This window comes from Cherax quadricarinatus, unplaced genomic scaffold (genome assembly GCF_038502225.1).
Source record: "Cherax quadricarinatus isolate ZL_2023a unplaced genomic scaffold, ASM3850222v1 Contig152, whole genome shotgun sequence".
NCBI lineage: Eukaryota > Metazoa > Arthropoda > Malacostraca > Decapoda > Parastacidae > Cherax > Cherax quadricarinatus.
In genome coordinates, this window is record NW_027195178.1 from 76,638 (window position 1) to 97,602 (window position 20,965).

General features: G+C 43.1%; 1 protein-coding gene across 1 annotated transcript in view; it reads left to right on the forward strand.

Annotated features, from left to right (window-relative positions):
• Positions 1 to 12,063: 12,063 nt before the first annotated feature.
• LOC138851235 (cell adhesion molecule Dscam2-like) overlaps positions 12,064 to 20,965 on the forward strand; it is a gene marked incomplete at its 3' end in the record, with an annotated part of 206,258 nt that continues 197,356 nt past the window's right edge. The window contains exon 1 of the mRNA XM_070080113.1: positions 12,064 to 12,212. Coding sequence (XP_069936214.1) covers positions 12,086 to 12,212 — 127 coding nt within the window. The remainder of the gene's footprint in view (positions 12,213 to 20,965) is intronic.

Consider the following 20,965-nt stretch of genomic DNA (forward strand, 5'->3'; position numbering starts at 1 on the left):
GGGCGAGATGCTAGAAATGGATTTTAATAAGTGCTTATACACTTGGAGAAGAGAGGAGTGTAGATGAGAGAGAGAGAGAGAGAGTGAGAGAGAGAGATTTTAGTAGATGTTTAGGGAGTTTTGTACCAAATGAGGGAGTAATTGTGGTAGGGGCCCTGAATGCTAAAGTGGGAGAAACGGTTACAGAGGATGTGGTATGTAAGTTGGGGGTGCCAAGTGTAAATGATAATGGGGGCCCTTTGGTTGAACTATGTATAGATAGGGATTTGGTAATAGGTAATACATTTTTTAGAAATAAGGAGAAATAAGCATACGAGATATGATATAAGGCATAAAGACAGTAATTTGTTGGACTATGTACTGGTGGTCATTTTTGAGTTGTACCTACAATGAAAGTAAAAGGTAGATAAGGTACAAGAAGAATGGTATCAGAAAGATAGGTGAAGGTTTATAAACTGGAGGAGGAAGCAGTTAGGGTAAGATATGAACATCTTTTGGTAGAAAGATAGACTAGTGAGAGTATAGGCAATGAGGTTGATGAGGTAGTTTTAAGAATATAGTATTAGAGTGTTCAGCAGAAGTTTGTGGTTAGACGAAAGTGGGTGCGGGAGGGAAGAAGAGCGATTCGTGGAATGAGGGAAAAGTTAACATATGAGACGTTTTTATAAAGTGGAAGTGATATAAGAAGGAGTATATGGAAAGAGAAAAAAAAGTGGTAAAGGAATGTAGAAGAAGAGCAAATGAGAGAATGGGTGAGACGCTGTTAAGAAATTTTGCTGAGAGTAAGAGAAAGTTTTGGAGTGAGATAAATAGTAGATGGGGAGTTATAACATCTTTTAGGAATGAAGAAGAGCTGGATGTGTGTGTGGAGGGGAGGCGGTACTTGAGACACTGGGTAGAATGAAATGGGGTAAATTTAGCAGCTGGAACTGATGGGATCATGGCAAAAATGTTAAAAGCAGACGGGATTATAGTTTTGTAAGGGAGGGAGGTGGTAGACGAGGAGTTGGGATCGTCCTAGCTAAAGATGGAGGGAGGGGGGGTAAAAGAGGTTTAATGTGCAATGGACTTGGACATACAACAGGCATGCGAGTGTGTGTAAGACAAGAGTGAATGAAGTTAAATGGTTTTTGGGACTTGACGTGCTGTTGGAGTGTATGCAGGGTAATATTTTGTGAAGGGATCCAGGGAAACCGTTTAGCCGGACTTGAGTCCTGGAGGTGGTAAGTACAATGCCTGCACTTTAAAGGAGGGGTTTGAGATATTGGCTGTTTGTAGTGACATCTGAACTGTCATATCTGCGCACCTCTGCGGAGTGTTGAAAAAATAATAAGAGAAATAATAATAATAATAATAAGAGAAATAATAATAATAATAATAAGAGAAATAATAATAATAATAATAATAATAATAATAATAATAATAATAATAATAAATGCAACATTAAGTAACAATTAATGGTAATCCAGGATCCAGGAACAAGAGAAAAAATTTGACTCAAGAGTACAATTATTTTCTAATATAAGAAATATAATTTCGCAGAAATAAAAAAAGTTTATTAATACATAGTGAAAAATTATATTAATTAAATATAGTTATGGAGTTTATAAAACTGTGTTGTATTTATTATGAGGAATCTGCAGCCAGGTGGAATTTAATTAGAGAAGATTTACTTTCATATATTAATTATAAAATGATTTAAACGCACATGAGTGAACACCAGTGCGTGTACACGTGCACACACACTCCACCCCTGCAATCATAATTAGGTGAATACACACACACACACACACACACACACACACACACACACACACACACACACACACACACACACACACACACACACACACACACACACACACACCACACACAGGATAGGAGGAGCAGAGGGGAAGGAGGGGCTGCACTGCTCGTTAAAAACCGATGGGGATATCAGGAAATGGAAGGAATGGAAGAGATTAGAGAAAGGGATTACATAGTAGGTACAGTTCAGTCAGGGGAACATAAGGTAGTGATGTATAACCCACCACAGAACTGCAGGAGGCCAAGAGAGGAATATGAAGAGAACAACAGAGAATGGTAGACACACTGGCTGAGGTGGTAAGAAGAGCTCACTCGAGTAGAGCACTGGAAAACTTCATGCACCAACATGTTAGGGACACTACGAGGGAGAGAAGGGAGGATGAACCAGCAAGACTGGACCTTGTATTCACCCTGAGTAGCTCAGACACCGAGGACATCATATATTAAAGGCCCCTTGCAGCTACTGACCACGTGGTTCTGAGCTTTGAATATATCGTAGAGCTACAAGTGGAGAGGGTAACAGGAGTAGAAGGGTAAAAGCCAAACTATAAAAGGGAGGACTGCACAGGTATGACGACCATCCTTCAGGAAGTTCAGTGGGAAAGAGAGTTGGTAGAAAAGTCAGTAAACGAAATGATGGACTACGTAACAACAAAATGCAAGGAGGCGGAAAGGTTTGTTCCCAAGGGTAACAGAAATAATGGGAAGACCAGAATGAGCCCTTGGTTTACCCGAAGGTGTAGGGAGGCAAAAACTAAGTGCCTTAGAGAATGGAAAAAGTATAGAAGGCAAAGGACCCAGGAAAATAAAGAGATTAGCCGACGAGCCAGAAACGAGTATGCACAAATAAGTAAGGAAGCACAGCGGTCCGAAACTGCTTTACAGCCACATCAGGAGGAAGACAACAGTCAAGGACCAGGAAATCAGGCTGAGGAAAGAAGGCGGGGAACTCACAAGAAACGACCAAGAGGTATGTGAGGAGCTCAACACAAGATTTCATGAAGTATTTACAGTGGAGGCAGAAGAGACACTTGGAAGACAATACAGAGGGGAACACCAACAAGGGATATACCAACAAGTGTTGGATGAAATACACACGACCGAGGAGGAGGTGAAGAAGCTCCTAAGTGACCTTGATACCTCAAAGGCGATGGGACCGGACATCTCTCCGTGGGTCCTTAGAGAGGGAGCAGAGACACTGTGTGTGCCACTAACCACAATCTTCAAAACATCCATTGAAACTGGGCAACTACCTGAGGTATGGAAGACGGTAAATGTAGTTCCCATCTTTAAGAAAGGAGACAGAAACGAAGCACTAACCTATAGACCAGTGTCACTGACGTGTTTAGTATGCAGAGTCATGGAGAAGATTATCAGGAGGACAGTGGTGGAGCACCTGGAACGGAACAAGATTGTAAACGATAGCCAGCACGGATTCATGGAAGGCAAATCCTGTGTCACAAACCTACTGAGAGTTTTATGACCATTTAACTGAAGTAAGACATGATAGGAAGGGGTGGGTTGATTGCATTTTCTTGGATTGCAAGAAGGCCTTCGACCTAGTTCCTCACAAGAGATTAGTGCAGAAGGTAGAGGATCAGGCACGTATAACAGGAAGGGCACTGCAATGGATCAGAGAATACCTGACAGGGAGGCAACAATGAGTCATGGTATGTGATGAAGCATCACAACGGGCGCCTGTGACGAGCGGGGTCCCACAGGGGTCAGTCCTGGGACCAATGCTATTCTTGGTATATATGAATGACATGACGGAAGGGATAGACTCAGAAGTGTCCCTGTTTGCAGAGGGTGTGAAGTTAATAAGGAGAATTAAATCAGATGCGTATCAGACAGGTCTACAAAGCGACCTTGACAGGCTGGACGCTTGGTCCAGCAACTGGCTCCTAGAATTTAACCCCGCCAAATGCAAAGTCATGAAGATCGGGGAAGGGTAAAGAAGACCGCACACAGAGTATAGGCTAGGCAGCCAAAGACTTCAAACCTCACTCAAGGAGAAAGATCTAGGGGTGAGTATAATACCGAGCACGTTGCTGGAAGCACACATCAATCAGATAACTGCTGAGGTATATGGGCGCCTGGCAAACCTGAGAATAGCTTACCGATACCTCAGTAAGGAATCGTTTAAGACTCTATATACTGTGTATGTCAGGCCCATACTTGAGTACGCAGCACCAGTTTGGAACCCACACCTGGTCAAGCACGTCAAGAAATTAGAGAAAGTGAAAAGGTTTACAACAAGGCTGGCTCCGGAGCTAAGGGAAATGTCCTACGAAGAAAAGTTAAGGGAAATCGGTCTGACGACACTATAGGACAGGAGGGTCAGGGGAGACATGATAACGACATATAAAATACTGCATGGAATAGATAAGGTAGACTGAGACAGGATGTTCCAGAGATGGGACACAGAAACAAGGGGGTCACAATTGGAAGTTGAAGATTCAGATGAGTAAAAGGGATGTTAGGATGTATTTCTTCAGCCACAGAGTTGTTAGGAAGTGGAATAGTCTAGCAAGTGGTGTAGTGGAGGCAGGAACCATACATAGTTTTAAGACGAGGTATGATAAAGTTCATGGATCAGGGAGAGGGAGGACCCAGTAGCGGTCAGTGAACAGGCGGGGCCAGGAGCTGAGTCTCGACCCCTGCATCCGCAATTAGGTGAGTACACACATACACGCGCCCGCGCGCGCGCGCGCTCGTGAGACCGTACACATAAAATAGTGCTCCAAGCATTTAATGTTGTAGCTGCAGTCCTAAGATGTTGTCAGCGGTCATTGTTCATGACAGAGTCAGTAAACATTGTACATGACAGAGTCAGTAAACATTGTTCATGACAGAGTCAGTAAACATTGTACATGACAGAGTCAGTAAACATTGTACATGACAGAGTCAGTAAACATTGTACATGACAGAGTCAGTAAACATTGTACATGACAGAGTCAGTAAACATTGTTCATGGCAGAGTCAGTAAACATTGTTCATGGCAGAGTCAGTAAACATTGTTCATGACAGAGTCAGTAAACATTGTTCATGACAGAGTCAGTAAACATTGTACATGACAGAGTCAGTAAACATTGTTCATGACAGAGTCAGTAAACATTGTTCATGACAGAGTCAGTAAACATTGTTCATGACAGAGTCAGTAAACATTGTTCATGACAGAGTCAGTAAACATTGTTCATGACAGAGTCAGTAAACATTGTTCATGACAGAGTCAGTAAACATACAAGAGTATAAGAAGGTTTTCAGAGTATGAAACGTAGGACAAGGTAAAAAAAAAATACTAGTGCAGTGCGAATATTTTTACTGGAATCCTGAGTGAGGGTCAGCAGTGGCTGGTCAGTGCTGCAGGCAGCAGTGTTGGCACAAGTGAAGCCTGAGTGAGGGTCAGCAGTGGCTGGTCAGTGCTGCAGGCAGCAGTGTTGGCACAAGTGAAGCCTGAGTGAGGGTCAGCAGTGGCTGGTCAGTGCTGCAGGCAGCAGTGTTGGCACAAGTGAAGCCTGAGTGAGGAGCAGTGGCTGGTCAGTGCTGCAGGCAGCAGTGTTGGCACAAGTGAAGCCTGAGTGAGGGTCAGCAGTGGCTGGTCAGTGCTGCAGGCAGCAGTGTTGGCACAAGTGAAGCCTGAGTGAGGGTCAGCAGTGGCTGGTCAGTGTGCAGGCAGCAGTGTTGGCACAAGTGAAGCCTGAGTGAGGGTCAGCAGTGGCTGGTCAGTGCTGCAGGCAGCAGTGTTGGCACAAGTGAAGCCTGAGTGAGGGTCAGCAGTGGCTGGTCAGTGCTGCAGGCAGCAGTGTTGGCACAAGTGAAGCCTGAGTGAGGGTCAGCAGTGGCTGGTCAGTGCTGCAGGCAGCAGTGTTGACAAAAGCTATTAACTACAAGTCAGTTTTATGATTAATTACAAAAGAAGTGTAAATATGTGGTCAGTGATGGCAGTAGTGCGGTGATAGTCATTAATGATGTATTTGGAAAAGAAAGACAAGACAAAGTAGAGAGAGTCTCTGGCAGTTGGTGTTGCCAGAGGTTTGAATACAATTAATTTCATAAGGTGGAAGATATTGATGTCAGTGACAAAACTGAAATGTCTGATAAGAGGAAAGTATAAAGTGATATGGACATCATACAACATTATCAGAAGACACCATGAGGATCAGCTGACTGCAGACGCCAGAGACTCATCTATATGTATTTTTAGTGCCCCGCCCAGCTGGATGTTCCGGATCACTCCCTGTGAGTGCCAGGGGATAAATAAGAGCAGCCCTGGCAGAATATTTTGATAGTTATGAGGGTAACTAAATAATTTGGATTAATTTTCAACTACATGGGCAGTGTTGAGTGTACATATTGGTGGAGCCTAGCGTACACACACACACACACACACACACACACACACACACACACACACACACACACACACACACACACACATTAGTAAACATACCTCCAGTTGCTCATAATTTTGAAGCCAACTTATTGTTCATTTTATTAATATATCGCCACTAAAATTTTTAATTATATTATGTGTCACTGGAAAGCTGTGAAATACACGAAAAAATTATATCCCGCCTTTAAAGTGAGTAAGATTAAAGTATGAAGAATTATTTGTAAATCAGCTAATAAAAATACCTAACTTGTAATGAGGTCAGGTATTGTTTAAATAAAATGTCATTTGAAAAGACAACATTAAAAATGCTAAATTTCCTTTAACACACAAGATTATTACTATTTCAGAGTTGCAAGTCATAATAAGACAATAAAACAATGAGACTAACAATAAAAGTAACTGGGCAAGAAAATTAATCCTTGAATTTTTTCTTGATACAGAATTAAATTTTGTATTAAGCATATATGTTTTAAGAACCTAAATAATTGTATTTCTCAAAGAATTCATTCTGGCTAATAATACTGCCTGAATTATTTCGTCTCTTAGTAATTTTTCGGAATACCATGCGTTTTCATTTATTTATTAATTTGTAACATAATTCATTCTTCAAAACAGTTAATTAGTTTTTTGCAAAGGTTCGGTTATATCAACCAAAAGAATAATAATTATTATTATTATTAAAGATTCCGGTATTCTCCCGGCCCGGGCCTTTTCCAAGTGGTGGCCCGGCCTTGGCTCCCTCTTGAGGGAGTGTCTGAGACCGAAGTCTCCCATGGGAGGAGATACAAGTACCTCTTCATCTTTGGGACCAACTGTCCCCAGGCCTAGCCACAAGCTAGGCCTCTCTGGTCTGCCATCCCCGCCCCAAGGGGGCAAATGAGCTAAAAGCTCGGGCTCAGGCACCTACCCTGCCCAAGAAGGGCTGGGCATGGTGTCGATCCAAAAGAATAATATCATAAGACTGTGCAGTAATATTTTCTCGTAGAATGTAGAACCTACATCCCACTTCTATGGAAATGTAATTTTGAAAGGGTGACCCTTGTCTTATTCCCTTCATAAAATTATTAAAAATCACCTTTTTTTTTTTGTTCCATTCAAATCTTACGTCTTGCTTTTTTAAATGATTCAAAATAAAATATACAGTACCTGCAGGTATTTTTCTCTCAATAAGTATATACCACAGAATAAAGTGATCTACCTTGTCGAATGCCTGGAACAGGTCCTGGAAAGCAGCAAATACTCTTCCTCCCTTCTTCATGCAAGGCCTAACTTATTTCAACGATAATTTTGAGTCATTGGTAAATATTCTCTTACTGAACCCAAATTATCTGAAATCAGGATGAATTAACCCATGTAACACATACGACAAAGGAATTTCAAATTGTTTCAGTAAAGATACCACAACAGGTCTGCAACTGGATGAACAAGTAGACACACTTTTAGGCCTTTAATTAAAGGATCTTTTAACAAGTAATCTATAACAAGTATTCATAACACACAAATTTTCAACAAAGCAATAGACTCATGTTTCAGAATCTGTGAATCAGTTCCATCATGACCAATTTATTGTAATAAAGTTGGTAGAATTACCGACAATATGTAAAGTAAAAGGACACAAGTGCAACTAATGTGACATTTATTGTGGCAACGTTTCGCTCTCCAGGAGCTTTATCAAGCCATTACAAACAATACATGGACACAGAGGGTATATAAAGGCTCAGAGTGAGGTGCAATACTAGTGAGGTAACATTACGATGTTCACTAGTGGTAGTAGTAGTAGTAGTAGTAGTAGTAGTAGTGGTGGTGGTAGTGACAAAAGTAATACAATATGATAGAGCAATTAATTCGTACATGAGTAAAAGGATACAAAAGCTATTACTTGGGTAACATAAAAATAGGTTGGACAAATATAGACTGGAAAGATGCAGCTTGTTTCAGTGTTCACTCTCTGTAATGTGCTTTGTGTAGTATAACAGGAGAGACTATGTGATGGCAGGGTTTACTGTTTTCAGGAGGATTCTTGCTAAGACTTCGGAGATGGTGAAGCTGCCGTTGTTTTGTTTAATTGTATTCGAAACTGCGATCAGTGCTGATTCGAGGCACTTGCGTCTGCGGAAATTAGTTTCTTTGATCACTAACTGGGCGTCTCTGAATTTCATGAGATGATTGGTGGAATTTCGGTGTTGTACACAGGCGTTGTTCAAGTTATCGTTCCTACATGCGTAAATGTGTTCATTGAGGCGGGTGTCGAGGTTTCTTGCTGTTTCACCTACGTAAATCTTGTCACAGCCTCCACAGGGTATAGTGTAAACTCCTGCATTGACTGGTTCGTGGTGCTTGGATTTTGTCCTGGTTAGATCCTTTATTGAAGTGCTAGAAGCGATGGCGACTCTGGTGTTAGCTTGTGAAAGTACTTTTGAGACGTTCAGTGCAACCTGGCTGTTGGGAAGAATTATAACTTTGTTGGGAGTGGTGTTGATGCGTGGAGAATTAATGATCTGAAGAGCTCTTTTCTTGCAGTCTTTGATGAAAAAAGAAGGAAAATGTAACTCAGTGAATGTTTGGTGAATGTATGTACATTCCTCGTCAAGAAACTCAGGACTACAAATTCGGTATGCTCTTAGGAAAAACCCGATGATGATGCCTCTTGCCTCTTTTGGTCTTGGTATCTTGACTGGAATAGAAGTGTGTGAGATCATTTTTATTGGTGGGTTTCCGATAAACTTTAAATCTTAGGTTGTTGTCCACTTTGTGAATGAGGACGTCGAGGAAAGGTAGCTTGTCATTGGACTCTTCTTCTAGTGTAAACTGGATCGCCGGTTCAACTGCGTTGAGCCTTGCCTGAAGATCCCGTACATCAAAACGTTTTGGAGTTATTACGAGGACATCGTCCACGTAACGTAACCAAGTGACGCTCGAAGGGATGATGTTGGCGAAGTGTTCGGACTCTAGGTGTTCCATGTATAAGTTGGCTAGGACGGCACTTATGGGGGACCCCATTCCCATGTCGTAGGTTTGTTTGTAGAGCTTGTTATTGAAAGAAAAACAGTTGAAATTAACACAGAGTTCAATCAAGTCAACAAAATCTCCGGGAGGTAAAGGAAGATTAAGGTCCTGATTGACTTTACGTCGTAGAACCTCGATGGCTTTTTTGGTAGGTACTTTTGTGAAGAGGGAAGTCACATCCAAACTGCTTAGTTTCTTGCTACGGATGGAGAGGTTACGGATGCGGTTGAGAAGGTCGCCTGAGTGTTTAAGATGAGCGGGGCTGATGGTCCCCAGAAGGCAGGAAAGATGTTTGGCAAGAACTCCGGCTAGTTTGTGTGGAGCACTGCCTATTCCTGACGTGATTGGTCTGAGAGGAATATTGTGTTTATGGGTCTTGGGTAAACCATACATGTGTGCTGGTTTAGGGTTGCTTGGTAACAAGTACAGAAGTTTCTTCCCTTCTCTAGTGCGTTTGAGTATTTGTCTGGTTTTGGATGGTAGGATAGCAGAACTACTAGTAGGATGGTAGGGTAATAGCAGTACTAGTAGGATTGTAGGATAGCAGAACTGATGGTAGGATAGCAGAACTAGTAGGATGGTAGGATAGCAGAACTACTAGTAGGATGGTAGGATAGCAGAACTACTAGTAGGATGGTAGGATAGCAGTACTAGTAGGATGGTAGGATAGAACTACTAGTAGGATGGTAGGATAGTAGCAGAACTACTAGTAGGATAGACTACTAGTAGGATGGTAGGATAGCAGAACTACTAGTAGGATGTTTGGATAGTAGCAGAACTACTAGTAGGAGTAGGATAGAACTACTAGTAGGATAGTAGCAGAACTACTAGTAGGATGGTAGGATAGTAGAACTACTAGTAGGATGGTAGGATAGCAGAACTACTAGTAGGATGGTAGGATAGCAGAACTACTAGAAGGATGGTAGGATAGCAGAACTACTAGTAGGATGGTAGGATAGCAGAACTACTAGTAGGATACTAGTAGGATAGTAGCAGAACTACTAGTAGGATGGTAGGATAGCAGAACTACTAGTAGGATGGTAGGATGGTAGGATAGCAGAACTACTAGTAGGATGGTTGGATAGTAGCAGAACTACTAGTAGGATGGTAGGATAGCAGAACTACTAGTAGGATGGTAGGATAGTAGCAGAACTACTAGTAGGACTAGAAGGTAGGATAGAACTACTAGTAGGATGGTAGGATAGTAGAACTACTAGTAGGATGGTTGGATAGTAGCAGAACTACTAGTAGGATGGTAGGATAGCAGAACTACTAGTAGGATAGTAGGATAGCAGAACTACTAGTAGGATGGTAGGATAGAACTACTAGTAGGATGGTAGGATAGCAGAACTACTAGTAGGATGCTAGGATAGCAGAACTACTAGTAGGATGGTAGGATAGTAGCAGAACTACTAGTAGGATGGTAGGATAGTAGCAGAACTACTAGTAGGATGGTAGGATAGTAGCAGAACTACTAGTAGGATGGTAGGATAGTAGCAGAACTACTAGTAGGATGGTCGGATAGTAGCAGAACTACTAGTAGGATGGTAGGATAGTAGCAGAACTACTAGTAGGATGGTAGGATAGTAGCAGAACTACTAGTAGGATGGTCGGATAGTAGCAGAACTACTAGTAGGATGGTCGGATAGTAGCAGAACTACTAGTAGGATGGTAGGATAGTAGCAGAACTACTAGTAGGATGGTAGGATAGCAGAACTACTAGTAGGATGCTAGGATAGCAGAACTACTAGTAGGATGGTAGGATAGTAGCAGAACTACTAGTAGGATGCTAGGATAGCAGAACTACTAGTAGGATGGTAGGATAGTAGCAGAACTACTAGTAGGATGGTAGGATAGCAGAACTACTAGTAGGATGCTAGGATAGCAGAACTACTAGTAGGATGGTAGGATAGTAGCAGAACTACTAGTAGGATGGTAGGATAGTAGCAGAACTACTAGTAAGAGTAGTAGTAATTTTGGTAATAGTACCACCACCACAGGCTGGTGGTGGTGGTGGTCACTATCCTCCCTCTCTCTCTGCCCCTCACAAGCTGGTGGTGGTTGGGGTCACTAGCTCCCCCTCTCTATCTCTCCCTTACAGGCTGGTGGTGGTAGTGGGGTCACTAACCTCCCTCTCTATCTCTCCCTCACAGGCTGGTGGTGGGGTCACTAACCTCCCTCTCTATCTCTCCCTCACAGGCTGTTGGTGGTTGGGGTCACTAACCTCCCTCTGTATCTCTCCCTCACTGGCTGTTGGTGGTTGGGGTCACTAACCTCCCTCTGTATCTCTAACTTACAGGCTTGTGGTGGTGAGGGTCACTAACCACCATCTGTATCTCTCCCTGACAGGCTTGGGGTGGTTGGGGTCGCTAACCTCCCTCTCTCTCTCCCTCACAGGCTGGCGGTGAGTTACTAACCTCCCTCTCTTTCTCTCTCCCTCACAGGCTGTTGGTGGTGGGGGTCACTAACCGCCCTCTCTCTCTCTCCCTCACTGGCTGTTGGTGGTTGGGGTCACTAACCTCCCTCTGTATCTCTCCCTTACAGGCTGGTGGTGGTGAGGGTCACTAACCTCCCTCTGTATCTCTCCCTTACAGGCTGGTGGTGGTGAGGGTCACTAACCTCCCTCTGTATCTCTCCCTTAAAGGCTTGGGGTGGTTGGGGTCGCTAACCTCCCTCTCTTTCTCCCTCACAGGCTGGTGGTGAGTCACTAACTTCCCTCACTCTCTCCCTCACAGGCTGGTGGTGGATCACTAACCTCCCTCACAGGCTGGTGGTGGATCACTATCCTCCCTCACTCTCTCCCTCACAGGCTGGTGGTGGATAACTAACCTCCCTCACTCTCTCCCTCACAGGCTGGTGGTGGGTCAATACGTCAACATGCACGGTCACGTGATCAGTCATGTGAACATCTCAGGAGTGAGAGTTGAGGATGGAGGAAGTTACTCCTGCACTGCCTCCAACACTGCCGCCTCCGTCCTCCACGCTGCCCCCCTCCACGTCTACGGTAGGCCTACTGCCAGGTCACTCCAGGTGACTTCAGAGGTGACAGTGGTCATGATAATGAGATTTTACTCCCCCCCCACCCACAAAAAAAAAAAACTTAGGTGTCTTGGTTGAATCATAAGCGATCATCTGTGAAACTTAATTAGTTTTCAACCTTTTTTATAATGATGGCGTTCTGAAGTCTTATTCTGTGACACCCATAGTCAACTGTTCATGAGAAGGGTTTCCCAAGAGTACTTAGAACATAAGGAAGTAGGAACACTGCAGTAGGCCTGTTGGTCCATACTAGGCAGGTCCTTCACAATCCATCCCACTAACAGAATATTTTCCCAACCCAATTTTCAATGCTACCCCAGCAGTAAGTCTTAATAATAATGATGATGATGAAAAAATATACAGGCGCATAAAACACACATACGAAATACAAAATATCTAAGCTTGTTTGTGTGGGAGATAATAAGCATTATAGATCGCACTAAAATAGCCGAAACATCCAGGAACTAACTTGTCTTCAGTAACTGTTTTTAGTGAGATATTTGGGCTTGGTGTGATGGGCAGAACTTCTTAATATTAACTGGAATATCGGACAGATATAATTTCATTTCTTCCTCAACAGATCTGTAGTCTTTCCCTCTTGTTAGTTTTTTGTTTGTGAGCTCCAAAAAATCCCAACTCACACAGGTAAGATGTGGAAAATTGCAAGAGAATTACCAGAACTTTCGCAACTTCAGAATATTTACTCCTAATCTCTATCCAAAATTCTTCCAGAGACATTTGTTTATGCTTTAATTTCAGACTGCCACCATTACGTATATTAATTATTTCGTCTTGTGTGAGACTGAGCTTCGACGAGCTTGATACTGATGCAATAAATGTGTTTCTCAACCAGTCAGCCTACATAAGTTTGGGAAACAGCACTGATTTTTTATGAAAGTTCTTAAAGATACTTAAAATTCAGTGGCATGATCTCTTAATTCTTTGTTGCAGCAACATGTGGGAACATGTTGTCTTCCTTCACTTTCACAGTTCAAATTCTTAATTTATTTCTCAGAGCATTAATTTTGTCAGTGGAAGATAAGATATTTTCAGTGTTGTCGTGAATGTTGGAATTTACTTAGTTTTAATTTTGAAATATATCCAAAAAGTAGATAATTTTGTACACCAAGTGTCATCTTAAACAACACACAAAATTCTTCTTACTCCTCAAGAATAAAAAAGTTAGTGACTCATCCTTGAGCTGACACACTCGTGGCAAAACTTTGCGTCTGGATAGCCATCTTGCTTTCGTGTGCCGAAGATTCACATGCTTTGCCCCAACTTCTTCACATGGTTTGCCAAACTCTGATTTAAGTCACTTACCTCGAATGTTATTCGCCATTATTAAAATTTCATCTAGTTCAACCTTCAGTTTATTGTAGATTGTTCTTCCTATCTACATCTCTATTACGAACACAAAAGTAGTTAGTGGCCTGTAGCATGATAACTAAGGTAGGAACGAGCAAAAAGGCAACAGAGTAAATACTTATATATATATATATATATATATATATATATATATATATATATATATATATATATATATATATATATATAGAATAGGGAGAGAGAGAAAGGGAGGGAGGGAGAGGGAGGAGGAGGGAGAGCGGGAGAGGGAGGGAGAGAGAAGGAGAGAGAGAGGAAGGGAGAGGGAGTGAGAGAGGGAGAGGGAGGGAGAGAGAGAGAGTATATCCATTATGGCAAATGCAAGCAAGAGACAAGGTGAAAACCATTGCGACCAGACTTGGAGGTAAGTCTGCCAATGTTGATTCACCTGTGTACCACGTCGCTTCACAACTTTGGCTGGCTTCCTTGTGATTGGCTGGTTGAACCAAGATATTAGCATTATGAGGGGGCCCCTACTCATTTATACCCTTAGCACCTGGTTCGCTGGTCGGGAGGGCTCGCCAAATAAGATGTAATATATACTCTTAACATAACCCACCCTTACCACAAAAAAGGCTCTAATAGCCAGGACTAGGCATCCCTCCATGGGAAGTGTGCCAGCATGACACGAATTACTAATGGAACTGCCTGTCCTCTCAGCCATCTAACTCACTAGGTAGTGTTCAACCCAAGCGAACTTTCACGTCGGGCACAACCTTCGAGTAAGACAGCAGACAATAGGGCTAGCATAGGTTGAAGACAACTGCGAACGTTAGTGTCCGCCTCACTAAAAAAAACTTATGACCAGATTCACTCAGATTTTATTTTATGACCATAAGGAAAATAAAAGGCTTACTACCCATTTCCCCTAACACGTACTTACAAATTAAGCTTTGGAGAGTCTGCCAGTACGTTTTCTTTGCCGGTGATGTGACATATGGCGAGGTTGCACCGTAGTAATGTTATGCACAATGCATGAAGCGAGTGTTCTTGTTCCTCATGAAGCTAAGGTAGGTCAGACTATTGTGGTCACTGAAGACGGTGACCACATGTGATGTGCTGGAGAAGAACAGGTCGAAATGATCCAGCTCAAGTACCAGGGCCAGGGCTTCCTTCTCTATGGTAGATTAGGCATGCTGATAGGCCTCGTATTTGGCTGAATAATGTCATGGGCTGCTGACATTCCTCACCAGATGCTTTGAGTAACACTGCCCCTACTCCCGATTCGCATGCATCAACCTGTAATACAAATGATTTCGAAAACTCGGGGTACAAAAGTATGGAAGCAGCGTATAATAGACGTTTAACTCGATTAAAAGCCTCTTGACAACCAGAGGTCCAACAAAACTGAGTTTTATGACTGGTAAGAGAGGTTACGAGGGCTACAGCATCTGCAGAATTTCCTATAAAATCCTATTATTCCTAACAATCTTTGCAGAGACTATTTATACTGAGAAACTGGATAATTTTTAATGGACAGAACTTTGGCAAATTTAGATGCCACTTTTCCACTACCTGCTTCATAACCAACCATTGACGGAGCAGCGCCTGTAAAAGCTCCTATACAGGATTTCTAGGACAAACCAACACCTTCCAAGTACTTAATGTAGTGAATATATCTTGGCCTGTTGTGTCTTCAAGTTCCTTACAAAAAACAAAACTGGTTTACTAGTTTAGTATTACTAATGTAGTGAAGGAATGTTAATAGTTGAACCTTCCCTCCAGTATCTGTAGATTCATCTACTTGGATTGCAAAAAATTCACTTTCCTTTTCAGAGGCGCACACAGTTTCTTCTATGTCTGCTGACATATCGTGTATCCGTCTGTTAATGATATTATCTGAGAATGGCATCTTTTGAACTTCATTTTGTTTCACTGCCAAACATGGTTTTTACTCTAGCACTTCAAGAAGGAGAATAAATGTTTCTGCTTTTGTATGAGGCTTCATATTTTCTGCTACTATGTTCCTGGTCACTTGAACTTCATTAGAAACTGACTCTTTTAGAAAATACGTTCAGTTAGCTTCGCTCATTTAAAAATCTCAAAGTATGATCGAGGCTTGTTAATAAGATGACCAGGTTTCGGAGTGACATGTCTCTTTAAATTGCTGGCTACCCTGGCTTCACTGGCAAGTTTATCACCACAAATAACATTCTGGCGTAAGATTAACTTCACCACAACAAGTAAACCCTAGATCTAAATAACTGTACTAATATTGACCTCTTTTCTTTCTTCTAATCACATGAGTTTTATCGGAAGTGGGAACTGTTCTTTCTTTTTCACTCATATTTCCACCTTTGCTTTCCTCTGTACGCCCTCACCACAATCATCATCATGTTTTCCCTTCTTGATCACAGACTTATTTATATTAAGTTAAAGAACAATCTACTGTTTAAAATGTCTGTGGTTATAGTAAAATGAGAAAACCAATGACGAGAAAACCAGTGACGAAAACTAATCTTGTACGTATTTGATGACACAAACTGTAAAGTTGTAAACAAAGAAAATGATTGTAAACCAAACGCAAACTGTGACTTAATATTAATCATGTATTTACTTATGGAATTTTTTTTATAGTTTTCCTGTAAGAAATGATGAGGATAATAATGTTTATCCGAAATTCTATATCTTAAGTAACTTTTAAAAGATGTCCTGTGACATGAAAACTAACATTCTCTATTATTTCCTTATATTCTGTAAGGAGTTGAATAAGTGAAATTTATTGTAATTTAGAAGAAATTAATATTGCAATAATGAAAGTGTAGTACACACCTTGAAGTGTTATTAAGTTAATTGTAAAGATGTATTGGCGGACAGAACGTTTGAGAGACCAACGAAAACGGCGGAGTAATGCAGGATGAGCCGGGAATTTGTGGAAAATTTATCTCATTTAATCTAAGGCGATAGAAATAGTATCGGCAAATATATTGTCCTATATAATAAGTGGATTTAGTGTGTATCTTGAAGGGTTCAGATAGAAGGTGAAAACGTGAGCTGTTGCAATAGAATCTATATTGCCCACCATAAGTATGTATCAGTATACATGTAATGTACTCCGCCCAGTGTGAGTTAAATCTCACTACACGTAATGTAACTATTTACTGGCCAGTATTAGTTGCCTACCGATATTTTTTTCTAATTATGTAATTTATCTATCTTTCTATATATATATATATATATATATATATATATATATATATATATATATATATATATATATATATATATATATATATATATATATATAAATAAGGAGGTACCACCTCTAGAACTGTTATGGGGACCCTCATCCTCAGAGAAAAGAATAAACTTGCTTCAGGGAAAACTCAAGGTTCTCCCTGAAGCTGTTTGAGAATTTTCTCCTTCCACTCCCTATATTTTATATATATTTTATTTAAAGACAAAATACATTGACAAAACATTCACAAAAATACGATAGAAAGTAAAACAACATAGGTAACTCAGAGCTACATCTCGAATACTTTGTCCAGCTCCCCGGCGGTGGGCCGCGTGCCCAGAATGCTGCAGGCATTTCCTCTCTGGATCGCAACACTGAGTCTCTGAAAGAGGAAGCTGGTCGCCCTGTGGTCCTTTGTTTCTATGATGAGCTTTTCACCCAGCTCTATTAGGAACTTTAGAGCACACTTGCCCCATGCTCCAAGGGTCTCCGACCCTAATGGGATGAAGTTATAGCAAGGGGGAAGGTCTTCATATTTGCGGATCTTCTGGGTCTCCCTGTGACTGGCAGCTCCACCCCCTTCCACTACGGAGTATGGCAAGTAGGTGTCTGCCAATGTGGCGGCACATGTGTAGTCCCAGGCAATCCGCTTTCCATCCTTCCAAGGTAGCATAGTGGCTCCATCAGGACGCTTTTGACTTCCGTCAGACCTCTGCACTTGGGGTTCCCGTTGAGCTGGGCATCGGGCTGTGGCGAGGCTTATATATATATATATATATATATATTTATATATATATATATATATATATATATATATATATATATATCAGTGGTGAGGGGATCCTGCCAGTGGAGGTGTGGAGGAGGTTTTGTTTACATCTGTGACCGGCCGGGGTCGTGGGTTGGGGGAGGAAGTGGCTGCCCACGACATGGTCATTGGATGGTGAACAGAAGAACAAACACCTCGGTTAATAGTGTGAGCATGGTGATTAGTGTGCCAAATGGCGCGGGTTTTTTTCTGAATGCAACAATAAGTGTATAACAATTAGCAAACGTTAGTCAGTGCTGTGCATCTTGAGCGAAAACACAGGGCCACTCCCTCCCCCCCCCATCCCGGATCCCCTCCCCTCATCCCAGCTTAGGACCACTCACTTCCTGACCAAGGGTGTTGCCGTTTAGTGCCCCACCAATTACAAGTTCCGCCGCTCGCTACTCCCCCACCCTCATCCCCCATACATCCATGCTGTCCTTCACCTGTCACCCCACAGCTGGCGCCCTCCCACCCCCACAAAATCAGCAATGTCACAAGTAGTCCCGGGTTCCCAGGAATCTTCACGACAGAGTAAAGCTGTCGTTCACGAGGCATCTGCCAGGTGTGCTACAGGGAATGTGCACTCAATCCCACAACTGGCAACATCCGTGCACACAATGGATGTCTAGGCTCCAGGAGAGCTCCAAATGAGAACAACCAACAGCCTCCCCCAGCAGACAGGGCTGACAGCTACCGTGACTTCACCTCTACAGAGGACCTCAAATCTGCAATCAAATTAACATCCACCAGGATTCTGACACACAACCCCAAAGCAGCTCGCCCTCAAGCTGCTAGCAAATTCAATGACCTTCTGAAGAAAGTCAACGATGCTCCTTCAAACAACAGATCCTGGCACAACTTGCTGCTTTTTGGCAATGCCTGTTTGGCTGTCCCACCAAGGAGGGACAAGTCACTAGCAACACATGTTATTAGGGCAATAAATGCATTCCCAAGGGATGACAACCTCGTCCGTCTCCCCCCTAGGGCGACAAACACCCGCCAGGCAAATGCCAACAACAGGACACCCGACGCCTCAAAAATCAGAGCCCAAATTAGCAAAAAAATAGAAGAGGGTAACACTATTGGAGCTCATTGGCTCATTGGGCTTATAACCAGCGAGTATACCATCGCTCCCAAGGACGCAAGCACGGCGGAAGCTCTGAAGGACAAACATCCACCCAGGGCTCCTAGTACCAACATTGACCTCCCTGACATTGCAGCAGGCGAAGAACATCTAACCGTACAGGATGCAGATGTGTATAAAGCTGCTATGTCATTTCCACAGGGCTCAGCAGGAGATTTCACCAGTTTAAGGCCTCAACACTTAAAACAAATACTCAATCCAGCACTTGGTGAGCTTTCAGAGAGGCTGCTGTCTGAACTCACCAAATTTTCCAACCTGTGCCCAGGTGGCAGTGTCCCAGAGGCCATCAGACCCCTTTTCTTTGGTGCCTCATTGTGTGCCCTCCGGAAAAAGGATGGTGGAATTAGGCCCATTGCAGTGGGTAACACCCTTCGACTCCTAGTCGCCAAGTAAGAAGGGCGAGTCAAGAGGCTGCTGCAATGCTGAAACCAACTCAGCTCGGTTTCAGCGTTCAACAGGGCTGTGAAGCAGCTGCCCACGCAGCACGAGTATATATCAAAAACATGTCCGAAGAAAAAGCCTTGGTCAAATTGGACTTTGCCAACGCTTTCAACTCAGCCAGCAGGGATGCTGCTCCCCAAGCAGTTCATAGAAACTTCCCTTCCCTTTATCCCTTCATAGAATCGTGTTATAGTGTGACTTCCAAACTATTGTTTGGGGACCATGAAATGGACTCATGTGAGGGCGTGCAACAGGGGGACCCTCTCGCCCCCTTTCTATTTTGTTTGGTCATCAAGGAAGTCACAGAAGCACTCTCCAGTGAGCTCAATATCTAGTTCCTGGACGATGGTACCCTAGCTGGCACAACAGAATCTCTCCTAGAGGACATCAGTAAAATTAAAGACATGGGAGAAAGCCTGGGCCTTTCTTTAAACCCCACCAAATGTGAAATAGTTCCTACCAATCAACAGATGATCCAGGATATCTTCGCCGTTTTGCCAAGAGCACGAGCCATTGATCCAGCCAATAGCACTCTTCTTGGTGCTCCTCTTGGGTCCAATGCCATCGATCTGATCCTAGAAAAAAAAAAGTCTCAGACCTCCGGATGATGGAAAGCAGGATGAAAGACATTGACACACACGATGCCTTCTACCTACTCACCAGGTGCCTGTCAATCCCAAAACTTACCTACTTTCTGAGATGCTCCCCAGCCTTCAGCTGTCCAAAACTCAAGGAATATGACTCTCCTGAAGACCATGCTAGAGAGTGTATTGAATCTTTCCCTTGAAGATGGACAGTGGTTGCAAGCCTCACTTCCGGTCAGGCTTGGAGGGCTAAGAGTATGCAGATCCTCCCAGATTGCTCTACCAGCTTTCCTATCCTCTTCCATAGCATCAAATGAGTTGATAAGACAAATTCTTCCTGATACCCTCAGTGACTCAGCAGGAATAGAAGACCTTAGCTATGCCAGTGCCATCACTGAATGGGAGACTCTTGCTGCTCCAGCACCAAACCCTAGTGCAGCACTGGCTCACAGTCAAGCTGGGATGGCCCGATTGCTGAAAAGGCGCTTGCCAATATGCTCAGGGCTGCAACATCAGATAGGCAGATTGCCTGTCTCCAGGCTGTGAGCGCACCTCACTCCGGGGACTTCCTCCAAACAGTTCCCATATCGGCAATGGGAATGCGACTCGACCCTAAGACCCTCCGTATTGCAGTGGCTCTGCGCCTTGCTGCCCCAATTCACACAGAATATACGTGTATTTGCGGTGAAGCGCAAGCAGACCAATACGATCTACATGGTCTTAACTGTTCCAAAACCAAGGGCTGGCATGCAAGACACAATGAGGTCACCGACATCATTAAGAGAACCCTTACTACAGCTGGATGCCCAGCCGAGAGGGAGCCCCGATCACTAGCAGCCAACAGTACCCACAACCCAGCAAACCGCCCCGACGGGATCATCTATCCTTGGAAGAATGGCAAGCTCTTAGCATGGGACCTGTGTGTCCACACTGGCTGACACCTATATCCATCACAGTGTGGGGCGACAGGGAGGAGCTGCTGACCACAGGGAGGAGTACAAGATCAGCAAGTACAGGGACATTAGCCAACAGTATCAATTTGTCCCAGTGGGATCGGAGACCTTGGGATCATGGGGAAAAATTACCACACGTTTCCTTAAAGAATTGGGATCCAGACTCATCGACACCACCAGGCACCCAAGGGCAGCCACTTTCATGTTCCAGCGCCTCAGCG